Raw genomic sequence first — 26,740 nt, forward strand, 5'->3', positions numbered from 1 at the left:
CTTCCTTACAATTTGGATGCCTTTCATTTCTGAGGCTAGGACTTCTGAGGCTGGTCCTATGTTGAAGAACAGTGGGGAGAGTGGACATCCTTGTCTTGCTCCTGACCTTAGAGGAAAAGCTCTCCGTTTTTCCCCATTGAGGATGATGTTAGCTGTGGTTTTTTCATGTATGGCCTTTATTATGTTGCGGTATGTTGCCTCTAACCCTACTTTGTTGAGGGTTTTAACCATGAGTGGATGCTGTACTTTGTCAGATGCTTTTTATGCTTCTATTGAGAGGATCATATGGTTCTTGTCTTTTCACTTATTGATGTGATGTATCATGTTGATTGATTTGCAAATATTGAACCACCGCTGCAGCCCAGGAGTAAATCCCGCTTGAAGGTGGTTAATGATTCTTTTAATGTACTGTTGGATTTGGTTTGCTAGTATTTTGTTGAGGACTTTTGCATCCATGTTCATCAGGGATATTGGCCCTTTTTAGTGGTGTCTTTTTCTGGTTTTGGTATCACAGTAATGCTGGCCTCATAGAGTGAATTTGGCAGTTTTCTTTCCATTTCTTTTTTCTTTTTTTTTGGAATAGTTTGAGAAGAATAGGTATTAACTCTTCTATAAATGTCTGGTAGAATACTCCTGGGAAGGTGTCTGGCCCTGGGCTTTTTGTTTGTTGGGAGATTTTTGATTACTGATTCAATTTCTTTGCTGGTTATCAGTCTGTTCAAATTCTCTATTTCTTCCTGTTCCAGTTTTGGTAGTTTGCATGTTTTTAGGAATTTATTCATTTCTTTCAGGTTGTCCAGTTTGTTGGCATATAATTTTTCATAATATTCTTTTATGATTGTTTGAATTTCTGTGGTGGTGTTATTTCTCCTCTTACATTTGTGGTATTGCTTGAGTCCTCTCTCTTTTTTATGAGTTTGGCTAGAGGTTTATCAATTTTGTTATTCTTTTCAAAGAACCACCTTCTGGTTTCATTGATCTGTTCTTTTGCTTTTTTTCGTTTCTCTATCATTTATTTCTGCTCTATTCTTTATTATGCTCTTCCTTCTGCTGGTCTTGGGTCTTGTTTTTCTTTTTCTAGCTTCCTTAGGGAAATGTTAGTTTGTTCATTCTGAGATTTTTAGAATAGTTTTATATCTAACTTCAAGGAGCTTCTTGAAGGGTATTGAGGGCACCCGGTGAGTGGCTCCTGTGTGAGCAGGTGTGGTGTTTCAGGAAGTACGCAATGGCATGAAAGGGCCTTCGGGTAATTGCGGTGAGCCAAAGATGACAGAAGAGAAAGCAACGAAAGTGATTCATCTGCACCCTAATGGACCCATAACCACTGCACTGGGGCCACACAGGGATTCAAGCAGTGGAGGAGTGGGGAGAGCCAGACTGCTCCAGCCTCACTCAGGGTGCGACACAGGGGTGGACTCAGGCACGGCAGTATTGCCCACTGGGGCCCAATTAGGGCACCATTTCTGGTAAGATTTAGTTTGTAGACACGGCTGGATTCATAGCTGCGTAAGTGCCAAGAACACAGGGACTTTATGTTTAGTTTTACATTTGTACGTATTTAAGAGAGTTTACATGGGGCGCCTGGGTGGCTCAGTCGTTAAGCGTCTGCCTTCGGCTCAGGTCATGGTCCCAGGGTCCTGGGATCGAGCCCCGCATCGGGCTCCCTGCTCCACGGGAAGCCTGCTTCTCCCTCTCCCACTCCCCCTGCTGTGTTCCCTCTCTCGCTGTGTCTCTCTCTGTCAAATAAATAAAATATTAAAAAAAAAAAAAAGAAAGTTTACAATTAAAATAGTTTAAACACCCTGGGATGGAGGTGGGGGTCTGTGAAGATGATTTTCCATTTGAGAGGGGCCATAGATCACTTTAATTTGAGGATGATGGATCTGGGGACTTTTGCGGGTCTTGGTGGAAGACGTCCTCAGGAAACCCCAGGGGCCTGTTTTTCTGGACTGTGTCTTCAAGTGGGTTGCTTCCAGTCCTGCAGCCCCTGCCCCCTGAGCCTGGCCCAGAAGTTCAGTGAAGTGCCTGCCAGATGAGCACCTTTCCTGTCTCCCGAATTATCTCCCCAGCGGTGATGGCCACTTCAGCTTCGGCAGAAGTGTAGTGCGTCCTCTTCTTGCAGAGACAACCCCCACGTCCTCCCCACCAGTGCCCTCCGGGCTATAGCCTCAGGTGCACCCAAGCACCTGGGATGAGCTTAAGGGACCGAGGTTTTAGAATGCCAACCCGGGACAAAGACATTCCAGACCTCACCCCAAAACACAGTGCTATCATAGAAAAGAATTACCCACGTGTGCTATCTCTTCACATAAAAAATGAAAATAGGTGTTTCTTTGAAACCATGCATTATTTTGTATTACTTACTTTTCTGTTACATTTAAACAAAACAGGACTAGTTAACCACAGGACTAGTTAACAGTGCAATTAGTAGTAATGAATAGAAGAAATCATGAAAAAATTGTATAATGTTTCTTTCTGTCTTCCACTACAACACATTATTTTACACTTAAAACATCTTTTATTGGGTATTTAAATTTTGGAGAGTATGCTATTAGGTATTCTGAAGACACACACATGTACAACTTTCTGTTTAACTGAAATTTTTGAGGTAATTGGAGACTCACATACAGTTGTAAGAAATAATACACCATCTCCACCCCAATGGTAACATTTTGCAAAGCTGCGGTATACCGTCACAGCCAGGAGACTGACGTGGATGTAATCCATCCATACATTCAGATCTCCCCAATTTCACTTCCACCCCTGGGTGTGTGTGTGGTGTGTGGTTCTGCGGATTTTTGCACCTGTGAGGTTCTTCGGGCAGTTTCAGCCCCACAGGGGTCTCCCCTGTAATCTTTTATAACCACCTCCAGCCCCTGCAGCCCCTGGTCCCATTTCCCCCCTGTCCTTAACCTCTGGAAACCACAAATCTGCCCTGCTTTTCTACAGTTTTGTCATTTCAAAAATGTTGTATAAATTGGGGCACCTGCCTGGCTCAATGGGTGGAGCATTCTGACTCTTGATCTCGAGGTCATGAGCTGTTCAAGCCCCACCTTGGGCATAGATTACTTAAAAGAAATGTTACATAAATGGAATCACACAGGACATAAGCTTTTGAGGTTGGCTTTTTAAACTCATCATAGTTCCCTGGAGATTCATCCAAGCTGTTGTGTCTATCCATACTTTGATCCTTTATAACGCAAGACTCTTTAAAGGAGAACAAAAATACGGTAAGACCAATTAAGGGGGTCATGACCCGCTTCCTTCTGTCCCATGACGCTCTGAGCAGTCTCACTCTTCCTGTTTCCTTTATCAACACTGCGTCTCTGAACTTAGAACATCCCTCTCTTCTTTTAGGCAGTGGGAAACTCGGGATGTGGTCAAGCGTACGGCTCATGCTGACTTACAGCACTGTTCCTATCAAGCCACTGAAACTCGGATTCCTGGTGTCAGTCCAATGTGATGACACCTATGAGCACTTGCGGGAATTTGTTTTCGGCGCTCAAAGAACATCCACCTGCCTGTACGCACAGGCTCACTCTGGTAGACCAGCCACTTATTAATCAGGCTCTTTGCATATGTAAATTTATCATTTTGGTTCCCCACGTCTAAAATGTCCATTTTATTTTTCTTAAACATTTTATTTATTTGAGAGAGTGAGCGAGAGAGAGAGAGCACGAGTGTGGGGGGAGGAGGAGCAGGGGGAGAGGGAGAAGCAGACTCCCCTGCGGAGCAGGGAGTCCAATGTGGGGCTTGAACCCACGACCCTGGGATCAAGACCTGAGTGGAAGGCAGATGCTTAACTGACTGAGCCACCCAGGCGCCCCAGTAAATAAAATCTTAAAAACAAACAAACTCCAAAGCATACTGGAAGTCACCAGAAGTTAAACTCTCTTTCTCAGGCAAATGGTCTTAAAGCACAGAGGTCATCAAAACTTGAAATCAAAGTTGGATTTCAAGTAAGTTATAGTTTTACTGAAGGAATGAGAATGTCCTGTCAAATTTAGTTACCTTTTTCTGGTGACATGTTTGAGTTCTGAAGCAGTCCTGCTGTCGTGAAGTGAGTTTGTTCTTTGCCCGCGTGACCTCTCATCCACAGTCTACACAAGGCATCAGACACTCTGGTGGCAGTTCTGGAAAAAGAGCATATAAATTTCCATTTTCCTGTAACCCCTTTCTTTGTTCTCATCCTTATGTATTTCCAAATTAGAGAAGAACATTCCTCGTGTCTCACACTTTGAAGAATAAGATTAGATTTTACGGCAGGCAAACATTTTAACATCTTTCCTACGGCAACAATGACGGCGGACACCTTGTAGGAAGGCTTTCTCCTTCCATTTCTATAAAGTCAAAAATCATGTTTCCGCATATTTGAGGAAACTAAAAGGTAACCAAAACTTTCCTTTTGGAAACCCCAATGTAACAGGTAAGCAGACCTCACCTTAACAGCAGTGTTGTATACGAGGTGTGGAGGACACTGAGCAGGTAAGAGCTTTTCATTTTCTTTGGTAATAAGATGATCAGCTAAATGAAGTTTGCCGGAACTTACACTTGCCCTGTCACCAAATACACAGATGGATGAGCAGAGTCTAGCTTGTGTTTGGACGAGGTATCAACAATCTTTTCATTCATGTTTTCTGCAATTTCATCAAAATCTTCATTGAAATCAAGGAGACAATTTGTAACTCTTTGTTTCAAATCAAAGTAACGAGGAGCTGGGAAAACACCATTTCGCTGCCGGGATTCGGTGCATCACTTAACAGACTGTCAACAATATCATGGTTCATAGGATGTGACAGGATCCGTTCTGCATCGTTGGGTAGATAACACAGCTCATCAAAATTTCTCCCATTTATACACATCCCTTCTCAAAATTTTAATTCTAATTTATGAGTGAGGAAGGGTCGCTTCGCTTAGCTGCACGGAGCAGTGAGTGGACAATGTGAGTTCAGTACGGGGGTGGGTGTGCCCGAGCTCATTTCGTGGCCAGTGCTGGGGACTAAATATTGGTGGCTTTGGGGGAGACAAAAAAGTTGTGACTGGCTTTGAAGAACTTCCTGTCATGTCCGGGCCTTGAGTTCAGTCTCTGTATGTGCCTTCATCCGCTCCTCCATCATCCCCATCCCGTCTTTTCTGCATATTGCATAGGACTCTTTTGGTTTTTAGCTCCCTAGTCCAGTTGTATGTGTGCTTCACCCGCCATCAAAGTCGCACTCGTGAGCCTCCTTTGTCAGCGACGTCTGGGTCACACCAGCATTCACACTGTCCTTGTTCTCATTTTCACGATCTGAACCCTTAGACAACATGGCCACGGCATCTGCCATGTGAAAACTTACAGCAGCACTATCTCAACACAAAGCACAACAGTGAATCCCTAGCCAACGTTAAAGGCAGGCGCTCACACTGCATTAGCAATTCGGATCTCTTGGAGCATGCAAGGCGGATGGTCGTTATGTAAACTACAAATCGTGGCTGCCACCATCAACAGCTGGGGAAAAGCAGGGGCAGTAACCGCGGAGGGCATTTATGCCGCTTCCAATGGACACGGAATACTTGTGCTCTAGCTCCTATTTGGGGGCTGCCACAAGAGTTTTCTACTTTCCCCCAGCCTTCCACACCCTTTCAGGAAAAACAGCACTTGATGCATCCCCCGGAGTCTTTCCTGGGATGCAGGCCTTTCAGAGCCAGAACCCGGGTGGTTCTGCGTAAACCAGGATGGTTGAAAATCCTACTGGTCGTCAGAGAGACATGCTATGTGTGTAAACACATCAGATTTGGAAGACTCAGTATGAAGAAAAGAATGTAAAATATCTCATCCTGTTTGATGTTGATTAGTGAAATCTTTTTTAATATACTGTGTCTGGGTGCAATAAAATATATTATCCAATCAAATTTCACCCACATCTTTTTTTTCTATTGCAGCTATTAGAAAAATTTAGATGCCATCCATCTTGCATTATACTTCTGCTGGACACGGTGTAGCAGACTCTGGGTTCTGGGAGGCAGGGCGGTCCTGTGCCACCATCCCCAGCTCCCCTGGGCCTGGTACAGGGCCTCACCCATATCAGGCGGATGGATTCTGCACAACAAATGGACTCTTGATCTATTAGATTCACGGACACCTGCCCCTTTGAAAAAATAGGCCAGAAAATATTTTTTTAAAAACCTGAGAAAACGTTTGAAGTCAGCTTTGCCCCAATAGGCACCAGGCTTGTCTCAGTCCAGTCCTGATGGTGCTGAGGGGCTCCCAGCACAGCTGCTCTCTCCTTGCAGAGAAGCCTGCCAAGAATTATTTCAGACAGTTTATGTCAGCATTCAGTAGCTCATCGGCCTTTCATGGCACGCACAAACAACGTGATATATAGAGAAAACCTGCATTTCACCCAAGTCTGAGGGACTTTGGCCCGGCAGGACAGGCTGCTGAGAGTCAGGCGTGGCCTCCGGTGGTTAACACGACTGTCACGTTCTTACTCGTGAACATCAAGTCCCTTGGTGGTTATGTGAGCTGCCTTAGGGAAGGTGGCTGAGCATCCCGGCATGGAGAGTTGATGATCATTCCGGAATGGCCCCAATAAACAGCTGGTCCAGGCAGCCAAGCAATGTCACAGTCAAACGTCCAATGCCAACTCTACCCAAACCAAAATTATCATCTTTAGCAGATATTCCCCAGAATCCAAGTGATGCCTATGATTAACTGCCTTTTGTGAAAAAGATTTGTTTAGAAAGAGAGGGTATCGGCACGTGAGGGGTAGGAAGGGGCAGAGTGAGAGGGAGAGAGAAAATCCCAAGCAGACTCCCTGCTGGGTGGGGAGCTCGAAGTGGGGCTCAATCCCGCACCCCTGAGATCATGACCTGAGCTGAAGCCAAGAGTTGGGATGCTCAACTGACTGCACCGCCCAGACGCCCCTACAATCAACTGCTTTACCCCCAGAAGCCAGTTGGTTCAGGTATCTGGCTGCTAGCCCTTGTGCAGTTAATTCACACTGCAAAGTGCCCAGGAAAGCTCTCAGCTCGGAGCTGGACGATGTAAATTGTTTACTGTTTGTTTGTTTTTTTTTTTTAAAGATTTTTATTTATTTATTTGAGAGAGAGAGAATGAGAGAGAGAGAACACCTGAGAGGGGATAGGGTCAGAGGACGAAGCAGACTCCCTGCCGAGCAGGAAGCCCGATGTGGGACTTGATCCCGGGACTCCAGGATCATGACCTGAGCCGAAGGCAGTCGCTTAACCAACTGAGCCACCCAGGCGCCGTACTGTTTTTTATCTTAAAACTAATATTCGTATGATAATGGCCAACACCGATCAAATCTACCCATTGTGGGCCCCGCAGCACAGCCTCACCGAATATTCGGAACAGCTCCATGGCAAATCAGGGCACTGAGTCTGAGAGCTTGCGGCTAGTAAGGGGCAGATCTAACACTTGAAAATCCAGATCCAAGTGACCCCACAGCCTGGGGCTTCAGCCACCATGCGACCTCTGTCCATATAACCGAAGTTTTCAGAAAGCATGTGACAGTTTAAAAGTTAAAAAGATGTATAGACTACTTTAATCCCACCACCCAGAGGTAACTTTTGCGAACATTTTAAGGCCTATTCTGTCACTTTTCTCTGTACATAATTCATATTTTTATAAAAGTGGATGCTATATATGCTGTTTCATAATCGGCCTTCACTACCGAGCCATGCGTGTGGATGTCCTGCCAGGCCGCAGAAATCCAGACCTCAGTGCAAGATGAAGATGGAGCACAGGCAGTTCCCTCCCTCTCACTTGCGGCCTCATTGAGATGACTGGCAGAGACTAGCAGAGTTGGAGGCCACAGGCAGCAGGAGAGGAGGGACGACATTTTCGGGGTAGGGGAAGAGCAGGCCGAGATGTGGGCGGAGGAACTGCATCTCAGCGTCGGTACTGGGGGCTGCGTCTGGGCAGGTGTGGGCTTGTCTCCTGTGGTCTCAGGGGCTCAGACCAGGTCTGGGGGTGGGGCTGGCATCACGGGGATTAACCGAAGCTCTGGGCTGCTTCCCCACGCCTGCCACACAGCAACCGCTCAGAAAGCCACGTATCTCTTCTCCCAAAGTGCTTGGGAGCTTTTTTGAGCAGCTCTCATCTTCCCAAGTAATTCCTTCCTCAGTTCCTCCGTCTGGCATCTGGTAAGGTGTCCAATGGCTCCTTCCTTTCTGTACCTCACAAAAAGAGCCCAATGCCTGGTGAACCCTTGGACATGAAGCTCCTGTCAACTCTCTTACTGAGGAGGGAAGCCTATCAAGGACACAGAGTTACCTGGAATAATGGAGAACGTTCTGACCACACCAAGTGATGGTAAAGATTCAGAGCAAATGGAACGCCTACGTTTCTCGTGGGAATGTCAGATGATACAACTCCTTTGGAAAACACATCAACCATTTAGTATGTAGTTAAATATATACTTATCACGCAGTCTAGCTGGGCCACGCCTAGGTATTTGCCCAGGCAAAATGAAAACATGTCCACACAAAGACTTGTGCACTTATGTTTACAGAAGCATCATTCAAGTGAACTGGCAAAGCACAAACATTAGTCAACTGATAAACAGTTTAATTATTGTGTTATATGCATACAGTGGAATGCTACTCAGCAATAAAAATGCAGCGAAGTGCTGTTAGATGCAAGAACGTGGATCTCAAAAACATTGTGCCGACCACGAAGGTCTAGACAACACAACTCCAATCTGCAAATCAGATCAGTGGTTGCCCAAAGCCTGGGTATGGGTTGGGGTGTGACTGGGAAGGGGACCAAGACAACTGTATTTTGATTGCGGTGATAACTACAAAACTGCACAAAAACTCATCAAAATATACATTTAAAACGGGACCATTTCATTGTATGTAAATCAAATATCAATAAAATTCACTTAAAGAAAAAGAGACTTTTTCTTTTAAAGATTTTATCTATTTGAGAGAGAACAGAAGTAGGCAGAGGGGCAGAAGAGGGAGAAGCAGGCTCCCCGCTGAGCAGGGAGCCCCACGCTGGGCTCGATTCCAGGACCCTGAGGTCATTACCTGAGCTGAAGGCAGACGCTTAACCCATTGAGCCACCCAGGTACCCCAAAAAAGACTTCTAAAAATAAGTGGTAGAAATAAAAAGGTCAGGGGCGCCTGGGTGGCTCAGTTGATTGGGCGACTGCCTTCGGCTCGGGTCGTGATCCCAGGGTCCTAGGATCGAGCCCCACGTTGGGCTCCCTGCTCCGCGGGGAGCCTGCTTCTCCCTCTCCCACTCCCCCTGCTTGTGTTCCCTCTCTCGCTGTGTCTCTCTCTCTCAAATAAATAAATAAATAAAATCTTTTAAAAAAATAAATAAATAAATAAAAAGGTCAATGGAAAGGTTAGAAAATAAAGCCAAGTATCTATTCAGAACATAGAAAAAACGACCCAAAAGGGAGGACTAGGTGAGAAATGATTGGGGGGGGGGGGGAGGAATCAGTTCAACATCATGCACACAGACGTTCTAGAACCAGAGAATGGAGGAACCTAAGAGAAAGGGCCCCTCTTGCAAAGTGAACGAAGATCCTATTTAGATGTGTTCTTGAGAAATTTCAGAATATTAGGAAAAAGAAAGATCTTAAAAGCATCCAGAAATAAAACTCATATGACTCCTACAAAAGAGGGATCACCCAACTGTCAATAGCAAGACACTAACGGAGCTGTGCAGTCACAATTCTGGGGGCAAACTTGGGATCTAGAAGTCTACGTTTGGCTACGAGGGCAAATTAAAGGCCTTTTTGGTATGCAGACATCCCTTTCTGAGGACATGCTTGTAATGTACTTCAGAGAACAAAGGACACCAAGAACAGGGAAAGCGTGGGACCAGTGTAGCAGTCGTCTGGAGGCCTGTGAGGTGATGTCCACAGCGATGGCTGGGCAGCAGGCCTGAACGGCAGAGGCTGGAGGGCTCTCAGACATGCAACTCCAGGGGAAAAGGTGGGCATTTGGGGCAAGATTTAGCACAAGAGGCTGGGTCAATGTGAGGGATATGGTGAAGGCACACTTTTTGTCAATGAGAAAAAAAATAACAGCAGTTAGAAACTCAATAAATAAAATGAAAAGCTGTAAACATAAATTGTGGTCCAAATACGAAGCAAACTAAACCGTGGCATTATCTTGGGCAACTCATGGAATACAATCATTTTAAGGCCATTGAGCATAGAGAGAAAAATGCAGCCATAAACAGAAAAACCACTGATGGATTTCTAGCCTTGGGAATCAATCTATGAACAAAGCATGAAAAAATTAAGTCTTTTCAATCTGTTCTAATGATAGGCAGCAACCTTGACTTTTGTATAAGCAAAAGTCTAGATGTTGTGAGTTGGGAGGTGGGTGGAAGCAGAGGAGGCAGAGTTAAGGATGGGACCCCTATCTTCTTTTTTTTTTTAAAGATTTTTTATTTATTTATTTGAGAGAGAGAGAATGAGAGACAGAGCACAAGAGGGAAGGGGATCAGAGGGAGAAGCAGACCCCCCGCCGAGCAGGGAGCCCGATGGGGGACTCGATGTGGGACTCGATCCCGGGACTCCAGGATCATGACCCGAGCCGAAGGCAGTCGCTTAACCAACTGAGCCACCCAGGCGCCCGGGACCCCTATCTTCTGTGGTAGGAAAGGACAGATACTATCCCACGCTGCTGGACAAGATACAGAGATTTAAGTGCTAAATGTTACATAATGTTACACAGGTAACTGAGAAAAACCCAACAGGATAAAACTGTACTAAATGGAGATGAAGATATGAAGGGGTAGGTGAGAATACCTTCTCTAACCCCACCTGATGGGGCCCCAACCATCTGATGCTTGCTGTCTGTCCAAGATCGCCTCCTGCCATCTTCCTCCCGCTCATCTGGCCTCCTTGCTGCTCTCCAATTTGCCAAGCTTGCTCCTGCTCAGGACATTTGTACCTGAGAAGCTAGGAGAGGCAGGGTGGGCAGCGGGGAGTTCATGAAAGGGCACCTGCCTGAGTTTCTCATCAGCTTGCCCCTTTCTGGGACACAAGGGCAACCCTGATGTTGAATATCCCTTGCGCCCCTGGTCCAGGAGAGGGATGAATTCACCATAGCCCACCTGTATTTCACAAAAACAAAACAAAACAAGAAAGAAGCACAGAGAGTTCCCAAATACTCTTTCCCCAGTTTCTCCTAAGGTTAACATCTTACATTATCTATTGTACAAATATCAAAGCCAGGTAATTAATTCTGGTGCAATACTGTCTTTAGTCTGTTCGGGCCGCTATAACAAATTAACAGAGGCTGGGTGCTTAAAAAACAATTTATTTCTCACAGTTCCGGAGGCTGGAAGTCCAAAACCGAGTTATAAGCAGGTTTGATGCCTGGTCAAAGTCCACATCTTGGTTCATAGACAGCTGTCTTCTCTCAGCTCCTTTTCAAGGGTACTGAACCCATTCACGAGGGCTCCCTTCTCATGATCTAAGCACTTCCCAGAGGTCTCACCTTGAAATACCATCACACTGGGGATTAGGTTTCAATATATGAAGTTTTGGGAAAACACAAATATTCAGTCTATAGCAAATATTGTCAACTAAACTGCAGACTTTATTCAGATTTCATGTTTTTCCACAGTAGTACTTTACCTAGTCCAAGCCACTCGGGAACTCCATGTTGCATTTAGTAGTCATTCTCCTTAGACACAGCCAATCTGGGGCAGTTCCTCAGAATTTCCTTATCTTTCAGGAGCTTGGCCCTTTTGAAGAGTACTGTTATGTTGTACCATGGTATTCATGGTACCAAGAGTACCATGTCCTTGCTTGGACTTCTCTGAAGCTTTCCCATGATTTGATGGAGGGTATGCATTTTTGGCAAGAAAACCACAGGAGCGCTTTTGTGTCTTTCTCCTTGCATTACTACATCAGGGGTCAGTGCTATTGTTGTATCTTATACCTTGATTACCTGCTTGAGGTGTGTTGGTCAAGTTTTTCCATTCTGAAGTTACTATTTGTCCCTGTTAATAAATATCTTGGGGGAAAGATCTGAAGCAGTATCTGCCTCAAAACTTTTGCCCACTAATCTTAGCATCCATTAGATACGGCTCCCAACAATTACCACGCTGTCATTTGCCTAAAGTTGTTTTTCCAGTTCCCTATTCCTACACCTATAAATTGTGGTATTTCCGTAGGAAGGAGCTGTTCTTTCTCCCTCACTTGTTTACTCTTTATCTCTATGGACTCCTGGGTAGTTATGTTACCCTGTAAGTTATGATTCAATAGGATTGTTTACTTTGCTGCTCATATTGTTCCAGCTTTCGCCATTCAGCTTGGCTCCTGAGTCCTCCTACACCCCAACCTCATTTTGTGAGCACCCTCTTACTTTCTAGTGATACAGGATGCGCCAGGCTCATCTTGTATTTTCCCTGTCCCGGCCCCGGAATTGGTCACTTGTCTAAGAGGCCGTTTATAAGTGTTGATTGATTTGGAGTAGCAGGAGGGTGTGGTGAAAAAGGAAGGAAGGGCACTCCCAGCCTCCTCCTCCCACCCCGGCCCCAGGGAAGTGTACGTCCCACCAGGAAGGATGTGGCTACAGCAGGTGGGTAGCTCTGTGCGGGCCACACCCCCCAACCCTGCGGGGCCCTGGGCGCTCCCCAGGGGGTGGTGTCGCGGCGCGGGGCTGCACTGGGAGGAGCAGGGCGGGGACTCGGAGCATCCCCGCGGGAGCGCGGGCTCACTGTTTCCGTCGGCTGAGCGCCCCTCCCGGCCCCGGGGCCCCTCCCCGACTAGGAGGGCGGGGTGAGTGAGGACGGTGAGGATGCCTCGAACCTAGTGACCCCAGTACTTGCTTCCAGTCAGACCGACGCTCCGGAGACGGACACTGTGACCTCGCCCAGGTCATGCTGACCGCGGTTCGCGTCTGACTCTCAGTTGTGACCTTTCACCCGCGAGAGAAGAGCGCGGGGCTGGAACCCGCGCCAACAGCGTAGGCTGCGAACACCTGGGAAACTCCGCCCGCATTCCTCGGGGGGGAGGGACGCGGCGAGGGGGCGGGCACGTGACCCGGACGCAGCCAATCGGCGGCGCCGGCGCGGCCTCGGGCCGAGCACGCGCAGAAGCGCCAGCGCCATTGCTTTCCGGCGGCGGCAGGGTCCGCGAATGGCCGTGTTCGGGTCACGTGTCCGCGCCCTCGCCGCGGGGGTGGCTGGGAAATGGCTGGCGCGGACCTCCGCCTCCGTGGGGCCCCGCCCGGCGCGAGTGCGCAGTTGAGGTCCGGCTTAGCTGCGGGGCGCGGGAGTGGGAACTGTGCGGCGGCGGCAGGTGCAGGCGGGGGCTAGCCAGGGCAGCCGGCTTGTGGTCACATGTTTCCCGCTACAGCAGGGGCACCTGTCGGGCTACTAGGAGGCAGCCGGACGCTGGGGGCGTGGGCGGGCAGCGGGGGTGCTGAGGGTGTGGGCACTTGGGTTGCGGGTGGCGCTGAGGGGCCTGGGGACGCTGGGGGGCCTGGGGGTGCGGGCGCAGGTACTGGGGGCGCTGGGGGGCCCGGGGTGCTGGTGCTGGCGGTGCGAGCGCTGGGGGCGCGGTCGCTGGGGGTGCGGGTGCTGGGCCTGGGGGTGCTGGGGGGGCCTGGGGGTGCGGGCGCTGGGGGCGCGGGTGGGCCGCCAGGGACTGCGTGCGCAGGGAGCCTGGGGTGCCCCGAGCTGCACGCAGCCCGGCGTGCTTGGGTGTGGACTGGCTGCTAGTTGATGGCCGGGGGTGCCATGCACCTGTGCCACGCAGGGCGCGGGGCTCTAGGGCTCCGGCCTGAGGCATCCCACGCTGCCCGGTTGTAGGAAGATAGGGTTTTATCCTGGAGGAGCCCTACACTGCCAAGTTGGCAGTGCCTAATCGTGGTTTTGGCACTGTCTGTCGTCAAGGGCTTCAAGTTGTACGTGAAATATTCACAGTAGTTTCTGAAACATCAATTTTACTTCGTGAATAAGCGGAAGAAGTACAGGCTCAAGCACTTTGATGAGAGAGGTTAGTTGTTAAAGCTGTTGTCCCACCGTGAAGACCAAGGCCCCTTCTCAGGGATGAACAGGCTTCCCGGGAGGGTAATTTCCAGCAGGTTGTTTACCTGTAAGCAGCAAGATTGAAACCAGAGTACCTCCTGCAGGGACAGAGAGCCCCAGTTGATCACGAGGATTAAAATCGTAATCGAAATGCCTGTCGTTCGGAGACTCTGAAAAAGAGCCAGTGTCCCCCACACCAAACCCCATTAGTTCACCTTCGTTAATTTAAAAGGCCATTTAAAAGTTGGTCCCCTGCTTCACATGTGCCAACGCCACCAACCTCTCTCTGCTCTCAGTCTTAGCCAAAACTGTAAACTCACATTCTGAAGAACAGAAATATAAAGAAACTAACAGTCCTAGAGGAAGACAACACCTAGACTTCTACAAGATCCTTCTGTCTACGGTTACACTTGTTCCGCAACAACAGGCACCCTCATGTCTCTTCAGATTACACTTTCCGAGACCAGAAAACCCTGCCCAGATGCCTAAGAACAAATCCGCGAGTGCCCTTGTCCTTGGCACAGGGTCCAGGCCTCAGTGTCCAAGCCAGCTCCTGAAATCATCCTTTGCTTATAGAAGAGTCACAGGAGAGGCTCAGGACCCTGGGGACAAGGCCAAGGACGAGCCTAGGTCAAAGGCACATCTGAGTGGAGGCTGGTGCTGGGCAGGCTGGGGACTTGGCGGCCTCCCTCTGAGATCCCAGTTGTCATCCACAACAGCGCTGCCCATGGCCTCTGAAAATGATTTTAAAATTCTAAATGACTCAAAGCCAGGAAAACAAGCTATCCATAGCCCACCACCCCATGTAACCTTCAGTAATCGTTTCTCTTATGTCTTCTATCACACAGGCAATGACTGGACGTCTAGATCACACTGGCTATTTGGAGAGTCCTGGAAAATGGGGAAAAGTCGGGAAGAAAGATTTATCTTTAGAGAAAACTTAATTTTCCAAGCTGGTTGTAAGACAACTGGCAGTGGACAGGCGGGTCTGTGTAAGGGGACACCCCGCTTCCTGCTCTGGCTTGGAGGAGAGGCAGCCCCTGAGAGCACTTAGTCTTAGCTTCTGCCTTCCAGGCTCATCCTGAGATTGTTCTAAAGTTTCAACACTTTCAATTATGAAAAAGCACACAAAATTCAGACATACACAAGTAGAGGAGAGAGTGGAACAGCCCTTGTGGATCTGCTTTGCCTGTTCTAGAACCCTGCACTCCCACTGAAACCCTGGCCTCCTTAAGTCAGCGGATGGCCGGGAGAGCCATGCCCTCAGTGCACGTCAGGGTCTGCTCTCGTTGGGGCGCGCTGTTCTGTCGAGTGGACAGCTTGCTTATCCATTCCTAACTGTTGATGGACGTTTGGGGCTGGAACGCAGCTGCTACGGACACTCGCACATTTTCATTTCTCAACAAAACAGCTTCTTGATAAACATCCTGAATATCCTTGCCTGGAACAGGGCCCTGTTCTCCACGGAGGAAACAGGTGTGCTGACCTAGGAGCTAAAAACACCACCAGTGTGCAGGTCCCCTCCCCAGAGGCCACCACCGTAGTTTCTTCTGTACCCTTCCAGAAAAAGTGTATCCGCGTGAGAGCAAATCAGCGGCTGCTACCTCTTTCCTCCTTTTACATCTGGTTCATCCTTCCTATACAGCGTTACGCTTTTTCTTTTTTTTTTTTTTTTAAATATTTTATTTACTTATTTGACAGACAGCGGAGAGGGAACACAAGCAGGGGGAGTATGAGAGGGAGAAGCAGGCTTCGTGCCGAGCAGGGAGCCCTATGCGGGGCTCGATCCCAGGACCCTGAGATCATGACCTAAGCCGAAGGCAGACGCTTAACGACTGAGCCACCCAGGCGCCCCTAGCGTTGTGTTCCTTGTTTATGATTATTAATGTATTTTAAAGATCATCCCATACTGGCACATAGGGGGCTGTCTCTGGTTATTAAAAGGTAGGGGTTTTATTTTCAACGAACTCACCCCAGAGGGATCTCATTTTCAGTTAGATCACAGAAAGATTTTTCAAAGGAAGTAAACCTCGCCTTTGAACTATGGTGTAGGTACAGCAAATAGAGGAATCATCTTTATGAAAATAACTTTTTGAGCTTAAGATTTAGGAAGTGAAACTTCGGTTTAAAGCGAATATTTCTTAGATATAATACCAAAAGCATAATAAAAGAAGACACCGATAAGTTCCTTCTAAACTAAAAACTTTTGTTCTTCAAGAAACCTTGTTAAAGAGTGAAAACAGGAGTACCTGTTTTCAGTTGGCTCAGTTGGTGGAGGGTGCAACCCTTGATCTCCGGGTTGTGATCTTGAGCCCCATGCTGGGTGTAGAGATTACTTAAAAATGAAATCTTAAAAAAAAGTGAAAAACAAGCTCCATGATGAGAGACAATATTTGCATATCATAGATGATAAAGCACTTGTATCTAGAATATGGGAACAACTCATATTCAATAGAAAACCTGATTTTAAAAAAAATGGACAAGGGTGGGGCACGTGGGTGGCTTGGGTGAGCGACTGACTATTGGTTTTGACTCAGGTCACGATCTCAGGGTCGTGAGATCCAGCCCCACGTCTGTCTCTGCACTCAACAAGGAGTCTGCTTGGGATTCTCTCTCCCCTCTGCCTCTTCCCTTCCCCCTGCTTGCGAGTGCGCATGAGCTCTGTCTCTCAAAATAAATTTTTTTTTTCTAAAGATTTTATTTATTTATTTTACAGAGACACACAGAGAGAGGGAACACAAGCAGGGGAAGTGGGAGAGGGAGAAGCAGGCTTCCCGCGGAGCAGGGAGCCCGATGTGGGGCTCGATCCCAGGACCCCGGGATCATGACCTGAGCCGAAGGCAGATGCTTAACCGACTGAGCCATCCAGGCGCCCCTCAAAATAAATAAATCTTTAAAAAATGGGCAAGAGATTTTAAGATACTTCACCAATGAAGAGCTACATATGGCCAGTAAGCACATGAAAAAATACTCAACATCATTAGACATAAAGGAAATGCAAACTAAAACCATATTTAAATACCACAACATGCCTATTACAATGGCTAAAACTAAAAAGGCCAATGTGTCAAATGTTGGCAAAAATGAGAGGAACCAGGACTGTCATATGGTGCTGGTGGGTATATGAAATGGTACCTCACTCTAGAAAATAGTTCGACAGTTTCTTAAAAACTTAAATAGAATCTAGTGTGATTGCCATTCCCCTCCTTGATGTTCCCCTGGGAGAAATGAAAGTCTATGTCCATACAGACACTTGTACTCCCGTGTTGTGAGAAGCTTCTCTGTGGTAGCCAGGAGCTAGGAGCCAACACGCATCAGGGTTGCGGTGTGGCCACCCAGTGGAATGCCGCTCAGCAACAAAAAGGAATGCACCACTACCCATGGGTGCTACAATGTGGATATGTCTCAAAATAATTGTGCCGCATGAAAGAAGACCAAAAAGCCAAGCCGAAAACACGTGCTGTGAAAGTCCAAAATGTGCAGGGCATACTCTGTGGTGACCAAACCAGACCAGAGTAGCCTGGAGGAGGCGGGGTGGGGCTGCGGGAGAGGGCAGGAAGAACCTTTGGGGTGGAGAGGTTCGTGGGTGCACACGTGTCAGAACTTGTCAAACTGCGCGCCTTAAATGGGTGCAGTGAACTACAGGGCAAGCATCCTTCAATAAAGCAGTTAAAAACAGCAATCAATCCATCAGGGGCTACAAACACGTATCAAATATGCCCTAGCAATTCTGCTCTGAGGAACCCACCTAAGACAACGGAAACATGCCCACACGTCACAAAGCCCAGAGCAGTTTTATTCACAATGGTCTCAACCTAAATGCCCATCAACGGGTGAACGGAAAACAGAGTTGAGACCTCAAAGCCTAAAATGTTTATTATCTGGCCCTTGACAGAAAGGGATTGCTGACCCCTGAACTCGGCATGAATAAATAAATCACCTCAAAAACTTTGTGCTACGAGAAAAAAGCCAGACACTGAAGACCACAGACGTGATCCCATGCACATGAAGCATCTAGAACAGACATCAGGTTAGAGACAGAAGCGGCTCAGTGGTTGCTCGGCTGGGAACGCGGGCAGGGATCAGCTGCACCTGGCCCTGGGTCGCTCTCTGGTGGACACAAGTGTTTGAAAATTTGCTAAAACTCACCCAACTGTACACTTAGGAGGCTGACTGTCACAGTATGTAAGTACATCTCAGTAATACTGTAAACTCTCGGGCTGCATTTTACACGTCCCTGTTCTCCACCTGTACAGGAAAGTTAGGGCTCCACAAATAGTTGCTGATTTAATTGAGGAGTGTGGACAAGAAGTAAAAAAAATTTTTTTAAGATTTTATTTTTATTTATTAGAGAGGGAGGGAGAGAGAGCACGAGCTGGGGGGAGGGGTAGAGGGAGAAGCAGACTCCCCGCTGAGCAGGGAGCCCGATGCGGGGCTCGATCCCAGGACCCTGGGACCATGACCTGAGCCGAAGGCAGATGCCCAACCGACTGAGCCACCGAGGCATCCCAAGAATTAAAAAAAAAAATTAAGAGGGACGCATTGATTCTCAGGTGTTTAGATGACTAACCTTTGTCTTTCTCTGAACACACCTACCTGTTGACACCATGCCAGGAGGCACTGATTCACTGTGATGCTCTGAATACGTCCCCTTAGAGACGTCCAGAAACTGGAATGCCATGCTCATCTTTCTTTGGCAGCCGATCCCAGTGTCCAACCACACCTGCCTTGTGTGTGTGACCTCCAGCCGAGTTGTCTGCCGCCTGTTTGGTTCCCATGACCCTTCGTGGCTGATCAAAGATGGAAGCTGGAGCTCTTGCTGGACATGAAAATGCATGGTGCTCAGGGCAGGGTCCTCACAATTTAGGGGATCAGTCCCCTGGAGGTCTGGCCACTGGGTCCACTGCAGATCTGGGCTGAGGCCCCATAATTTGCATTCCTCACAGGTTTCCAGGTGATGCTGAGGAAGGAAACAGCAGAGGGTATAAGGGGCAATCGAGGAACTGGTGGGTGATGTCCCTCAGGGCATCCTAAGCCCCCTGCAGCTGCGGTTGATCACAGGACGGGCTGACACCCCGTCACAGCTTGGGAGGCTTTCTGGGGTGGGAAAGCGGATGGGGCCTGGGAGGCAGTAACCCAAGTCTGTGGTGCAGATTCGGATCCCACCTCTTAGTGCAGGCCTGCTGTCCCCAACCAAAAAGCCAGGCTCTCCCGCGGCCGCCCTCCTAATGGGGTTTGGAGCGCCTGCCACCTGGCTTCCAGAAAGGGCACTACACTGAGCAGGTGGGGAGCCTCCGGGATCACTGTGACATTAAGGGAAAAATTAGCAAATCTAAAAATGTCAATTAACTACCAACCACATTAAGACAGGCGTACAAGACATTATAATAAATATTTTTAATTACATTTTCAAACACTTAAGCACAAATGTTAATATTTGGTTGTTAGAAAATACAATATTCCCCGCCCCCTGTTTTAACATAAATATTTGGCTTATGGAAATAATACCCATTTAAAATGAAGTTTTTTAGGCACTTGGGTGTAGAAAGTGCTAGAGAATAAAATCCAATTTTACTTTACTCCTACTTATAAGAGAGCAACCAAAATTATATCTGATTAAATATTCTATTTTAACATTGTTCGCATTAATGAGATAAGAAAAAAACATTGTAACCGAATGTATCCATATAACATTTTGAGTTCCAGGGTATTTTAAACAGCAAAAATTTAATTGATAAAAATTTCAAGTTCCTTTTATTCTGTTCACTGTGATACTAAGTTTCAGTAGACACAACCCAAGGAAAGAATGAACTTCTTTTTAACAGCTTTTGCTTAACAAAATAATCTTGGTGGGGTGGCCATTTGCACAAACATAAATCCTAACTCAAGGGCGCAGCAGGTGCATGTAGCTTTGAAACAAACAAACAGGCTGATTTGGCTGCCAGTGTCAGCAGATCCCATTTAGTTTTCATTTCAATTACCTATAGATGTTTGGGAGATCTGTCATGGTATAAATAAAAGCTAAAGGTATAGAAGCCACACAGTGAACATTATTTCAGAAACTCCTGGGCTCGAGATCCGTCTGAGAATCCCGGGCACATTTCTTAGGGAATACATTCTTGCTATCAAAGTCTTGCTCGTGAAGGTCTCAGGCTGTTGACTAAAAGGTGCCGTGCTGTGAGGTCTGAAGGCCACACACTCCAGCCCGGGAAAGGATGGGAGCTGGGTCTCGCTCCAGGCTCCGCCGTCTGCGCTCACTGGGCTGGCGGCAGGGCCTGCAGGTGCTGCAGAAGCTGTTGGCAGTGGGCAGGAGAGCGGTGTTTGTGGATGACTGCCTCGGTCTCTCTCACCAGGAGCTCAGGGAACAGAACGCTGCCTGCTTTGAGGACCTCTGTAAAACAGCAACACACCCTTCAAACACCAGGAATCAATAGTAAACCAACTGCTGCTTATGGGAGTAAGCTGCACATTCCAGTTAAAACAGCTAGAAACAGAGCAGACTGCAAAGTGAGGCAAGTTATCCAGGACTCAGAGGCTGCGTGTGACCCAATGAGGAAGAGTCCGTTCTCGGAGAAGACATATGGATCCTTAATACGCACGTGCCTAATAACAGAGGACCAAACTACACGAGGCCAAATGGACAGGACTGCAGGAGAAGCAGATGAATCCACACTGTAGCTGAGACTTCCACACCTGCTATCAGAGTGGACAGATCTGCAGGCGGAAGGTCAGCGAGGACGTGGCCGACCTCCACAGCACCATCCGTCAGGGGCTACGACAGAGATCTGCAGACGCCTCCGTCCAATAGCAACTGAATACACACTCTTCTCAAGCTCCCCTGGCACACTCACCAGATGGGCCACGTTCTGGCCCATGAAAAACACCATAACAAATTTAAAAAACAAAAGTCTTACAATGTCTGCTCTCAGACCGTAATGGAGTGAAACCAGAAATCAATACGTGATCAACTGGAAAATCCCCAAATATTTGGAGATTAAACAACACATTTCTTTTTTTCTTTTTTTTTTTTTTTTTAAATATTTTATTTATTTGACAGAGAGAGACACAGCGAAAGAGGGAACACAAGCAGGGGGAGAGGGAGAGGGAGAAGCAGGCTTCCCGCCGAGCAGGGAGCCCCATGCGGGGCTCGATCCCAGGACCCTGGGATCATGACCTGAGCCGAAGGCAGGCGCTCAACGACTGAGCCACCCAGGCGCCCCTAAACAACACATTTCTAAATAATGCAATGGTCAAAGAAGAAATCTGAAAAGAAACTAAAGATCATTTTGAACTGAATGAAAAGGAAAACACAACCAAAATTTGTGGGATGCAGTGGAAACAGTGCTTGCAGGGGAATTTACAGCATTGAATGCATATGTGAGAAAAGAGCTAAAAATCATTACCTTAAGTTTCTACCTTAGGAAACTAGAAAAAGAAAGACAAATCCAAGGTGAACAGAAGAAAAGAATAAGAATTAGAGTGGAGGGGTGCCTGGGTGGCTCAGTCATTAAGCGTCTGCCTTCGGCTCAGGTCATGATCCCAGGGTCCTGGCATTGAGCCCCGCATTGGGCTCCCTGCTCAGCCAGGAGCCTGCTTCTCCCTCTCCCACTCCCCCGGCTTGTGTTCCCTCTCTCGCTGTCTCAAATAAATAAATAAATAAGAATTAAAAAAAAAAAAGAATTAGAGTGGAAATCAGTGAAATTAAAGCAGGAAATCAATAGAGAAAATCAACAAAACCAAAAGCTGGTCCTCTGAACAAGTCGTGGGCCACAGACGTGAGGACCCCGATGAGGTGGGCTGATCCCTGGAAAGACACACAAGAACAGATGACCTATATCTATCAAAGAAATGGAATCAATAATTAATAACCTCACAAAACAGAAAGCACCAGCCCCAGATGGGTCCACTGGTAAATTCTACCAAACTTTCAGGAAGAAATTATACCAATTCTCCACACTCTATTCCAGAAGATGGAAGCTTCCTAACTCACTCTACGAGGCCAGCATGACCCTAGTACAAAACCAGACAATGACATTACAAGAAAACTATAGACCATTATCTCTCATGAACATAGATACAAAAATCCTCAACAAAATAGTAGCAAATAGGATCCAACAATGTATAAAAAGAATTATGCATGAACACCAAGTGGGGTTTATCCCAGGTGCACAAGGCTAGTCCCATATTTAAAAATCAATTAATATAATCCATCACATCAATAGGCTGAAAAAGAAAATCACATGATCGGGGCGCCTGGGTGGCTCAGTCGGTTAAGTGTCTGCCTTCAGCTCAGGTCATGATCTCAGAGTCCTGGGATCGAGTCCCGCATCGGGCTCCCTGCTCAGCAGGGAGTTTGCTTCTTCCTCTCCCTCTTCCTGCTGCTCCCCCTGCGCTTGCTCTCTCTCTCTCAAACGAATAAATAAAACCTTAAAAAAAAGGAAAAGGTAATGTGCAAATAAAACAAAGGTAATATATAAATAAAAGAAAATAAAACATAATAAATGGAGAGAGCCCATGTTCATGGATAGGAAGTCAATATTGTCACGATGCCAGTTCTCCCCAACTTGATCTGTAGATTTAAGGCAATCACAATCAAAATCCCAGATTGATACTGACCAACTCAATCTAAAGTCTGTATGTAGAGGCCAAAGTCCCAGAATAGCCAGTGCAGCCCTGAAGGAGAAAAGTTGGAGGCCCGACACAATCTGACTTAAGACTTTCCATAAAGCCAGAGTAACGGACAGTATGGTCTTGTTCAAAGAATAGATTGATAGACCAGAACAGAGAGCCCAGATGCAGACGCACGGTCAATGCAGACGCACAGGCGACGCAGACGCATGGACGATGCAGACCCACGGTGGACGCAGATGAACGGTCCTCTGATCTTTGGTAACAGCAGTGGCGACACAGGGGAGCAGGCAGCCTTTTCAGTAAATGATCTGGAACAAGTGGATGCCCGCATGAAGGGAGAGAGAGAGAGAGGGAGAGGGAGGGAGGGAAGGAAGGATCTAGACACAGACTTTCCATCCTTCCCAAAAATTAACTCCTGACATATGAAACTGCAAGAACGACAGGATCCCGGAAGAGAACTCGAGAGAGAACCAGTGACGCTGGGTGTGGCGATGACATTTACTTAGGTCACTTGACTGCCATGCGTCCCCGGTAAACGACCGTTTACGCCATTAGTGGAAGGGTTGTTTATCTGACCCAATAATCCACTTCTCTCTAAATCCGCCAGGTGTGGTCTCCGTAGGTCCCCTGGGACCCAGGTCAGCGGGACACACACAGCATGACTTGTGAATCCTTAATTATTTCTTCAGAGGAGATGGCACCTTTTCTTGCCTTTTCTATTGATGTGTGTTTTTCTTGGTAAACACTGTAGCCAGTATTTGTTCTGCTTCCTTTAGCTGTTTTTGTAGTTGCTGAATATCACTCTCTTCTCCACTTCCTTTTCTAAAACTTGCATCCCTGATTAAGTGCCAATTTCATCAGTTCTTGAAATTCCCCATCTCTGTGAATTAACAACTCCAGGACCTGCTTTTCCTTATCATGCAAGAACTTTTGATTTCCTTAAATTGCCAGCATTTCTCTAAGTTCTCTCGACAAGCTCTCATGGGCTATTACCGCCGGCAGCCCCTTCTCCTTCTCTCTGCTCGGAGACCCTGCCATGCTCCCCACTGGCCTGCAGCTGGAGACTCTGGTGATGACTTTAGAAACAACACCAAAGATACGATCCATAAAAGAAATAACCGATAAGCTGGATGTCATTAAAATTAAAAATTTCTACTCTGCAAAAAGCTGTATCAAGAGACTGAGAAGACAAGCCACACACCAGGAGAAAGTATTAACAAGACACATCTGATAAAGGACTGTTATCCAAGATATACAAAAAGCTCCAAAAGCTAAACAATATGAAAACAATGCAAGTAAGAAACGTGCCGGAAACCTTAACGGCACCTCACCAAGGAAGAGATACAGAGGGCAAACACATCTGAGAAGACGCTCCACCTCAAGTGTCCTCAGGGAAGTGTAGATCAAAACAAGGAGACACAGCCACACACCTGTTAGAATGGCCAAATCCACAACACCGTCTCCAGCACATGCTGGAGAGGACGCAGAGCAGCAGGCTGCTGGTGGCAGTGCAAGATGGGGCGGCCACTTCGGAAGACGGTTCGGAAGTTTCTTACTAAACTAAATACAGTCTCACCACACGATTTAGCAACTGTGCTACTTGGTATTTACCCAAAGGAGCTGAAAACAGGTCCACACAAAAACTTGCATCCATATACACATAGCAGCTTTTTCCATAGTTGCCAAAGTTTCATGTCCTTCAACAGTGGATGGATGATCTGTGGTCCATCTAGTCAATGGATTACTAACCAGTGCTAAGAAGAAATGAGCTAGCAAGCTGTGAAAAGACATGTAAGCACCTTTAATGTGTATTAGTAAGTGAAAAAAAACCCCAATCTGAAAAGGCTTCATGCTGCAGGATTTGAACTCTATGACATTATGGAAAAGGCCCAACTGTGGTGACGGTGAAAGACCAGAGGCTGTCGGGGTGGGGGGTGGGGTTCGAGACTATCAGGCTGAGCACAGAGGGCAGTGAGACCACTCTGGGCGACTCTGTCATGGAGGATCCATGTCATACCTTCGTGCACACACACAGAAGGCTCAGCACCCACAGTGGCCCTCCTGTGAACCGTGGACTCTGGGTGGTGCTGACGTGTCCGTGGGTCATCAGTGCTGATAAATGCACCACCTGTGGGGAGGGATGCTGCATGTGTGGGGGGAGCGGGTATGTGGGAAACTTCTGTACCTTCCCTTCAGTTTAGCTGTGGCACGAAAACCACCCTAAAAGTTATTACAGCATTTTAAATTCATCTGATGCAGTACACAATAGTACACAATAGTCACAGTGTGGACAAAAAGAACTTAAAAAAAGAATGTTCTTGGAGTTGTTAGTGGATCATGAAAATCTTTCAAAATCCCCGAGGGTGATGACCGTGTGGCATTTTGGCTTTAGAAACAGTTTTTGTGTTAGCAGGTAAACTGGCTTAGAAAGACGATCAATTTTCTTATCACATTTACTGATGCTGATTCAGTCAACAAACACCCATTGCAAGCCTACTACGTGCCAGGCAAAAAAATCCATCCTGTGGATCCTTTCACATTTTAGTCTGGGGGCAGCAGATAAGAATCAGAATGAAGAAGGAAACCACAGTGTTGTTACTGGTGATCATTGCGGTAACTGGGCTGGCGGCGGCTGAACTCTGGGTGGGAAAGGAGCTGGTGGGCACCGTGGGCCAAGGACTGGTGTCATCCACGCCATCTTGCAGGGCGACTCTGGCAGACGCAGGCAAGCAGACTCAGGAGGTTCCTGCCCTCAGACACAAGGAGGATGGCATGGCCGTTGGTAGCCACTGAGACAGAGCAGGGGGAGCAGGAGGAGCAGGGTCGGCGAATGGGGGCGCCATCCCGGCTTGGTCTGCATGCTACGGCCTCCATGCCCGGCAGACCCGTGTGCCCTCTGAGGTCTGGGCACGTGTGTGTCTAGAGTTTGGGGGCAGACATCTGCCCTGGACTTCAGTCTGGGAGTCGCCAGCACGTGAGTGGCATCTGAAGTCAGAGAGGAGAAGAGGTCACCAAGACAGCGAGTGCAGAGAGAAGCAGCAGCCAGATGGACAGGAGGAAACCAGGAGCCAGGGCGTCCTGGAGGCCACAGGACGGAGGCGGTGACCAGCGGTCCTGTGGCGTGCACGCAGGTGCAGGAGAGACCCGAGCAGCAGGCTGCCTTTGGCAGCAAGGCTCATGGGCACCATGACGGGCGTGGCTTTGAGGGGTGAGAGGGCACGCAGGAGCTTGTCAGTGGGACAGAGCAACGTCATCAGGCAGAAGGCCCAGGAGGCGTGAGGGGTCGAGGGGAGCACAGAAGAGGAGAGCCAGTCATCTGGGAGACACCCCCCTGGTCTGCTGGCGAGGAGAGACTGGGGCATTTGGGGCGTGTCCATGCAGGACTCTAAACACGGCTGGCTGGCTACTGAGACGGGACAGCAAGGGGGCAGGATGTGTGCGAGGCTGCAGTTGCCGTGAGCACCCCAAGGGCAGCAGTGCAGGGGCAGAGGCTGCAAGAGAGGAGCAGTGCGGTCGGCCTGCCGCCATGACTGCGTCACCTGAGTCCTAGTGCGTCTGGAAGGCAGAGGATGGGCGGTGTACACACTGCCCCCTGGTGGGAACCACACCGCAGGCTACGGAGATTCGGAGATGGACAAACTCATCACTTCTCTCGCTGGAGAGGAAGGAGAGAGGAGAGCAAGGTGTGGGGTCTGTGAGAACTTGGCCGAGTAGGCCAGACCCCACACGGGCACTGGGGACGGCTGCGGAGCCGAGCCAGGACACCCGTGTGTCCTCCAGCTGCTGGTGCCCGGAGAAGAATGCCCAGCTGTCCGAACGGGCCGCACGGTCACCCACTCCCGCCTGCGACGGCCCGAGGTGGCGGCTCTGTGTGCGCGAGGGTCCCTGGGGGGTCCTGCAGGCCCTTGGGTTTGGGAGTCAAAACTGTGTCCACGACACCACCAGGCACGGCATCTGCTCCTGGCGCCTCACGAAGCAAGGGCGGGGCGGCCGTAGGGTCCGCGAGCCTCCCGCCGCCCCGCCGCCCGGCAAGTTCCCTCGAGAACATCCTCAACAAAGCAGCAAAAATTCCTTTATTAGGTCAGTCCTCCGGCA

The 26,740-nt window shown here is 48.1% G+C and overlaps 1 protein-coding gene across 1 annotated transcript in view; it reads right to left on the reverse strand.

Annotated features, from left to right (window-relative positions):
* Positions 1 to 19,371: 19,371 nt before the first annotated feature.
* DNAAF5 (dynein axonemal assembly factor 5) overlaps positions 19,372 to 26,740 on the reverse strand; it is a gene marked incomplete at its 5' end in the record, with an annotated part of 48,337 nt that continues 40,968 nt past the window's right edge. Inside the window, one exon of the mRNA XM_044915294.1 lies at positions 19,372 to 20,405. Coding sequence (XP_044771229.1) covers positions 20,269 to 20,405 — 137 coding nt within the window. The remainder of the gene's footprint in view (positions 20,406 to 26,740) is intronic.

Source organism: Neomonachus schauinslandi, chromosome 5 (genome assembly GCF_002201575.2).
Source record: "Neomonachus schauinslandi chromosome 5, ASM220157v2, whole genome shotgun sequence".
Classification (NCBI taxonomy): domain Eukaryota; kingdom Metazoa; phylum Chordata; class Mammalia; order Carnivora; family Phocidae; genus Neomonachus; species Neomonachus schauinslandi.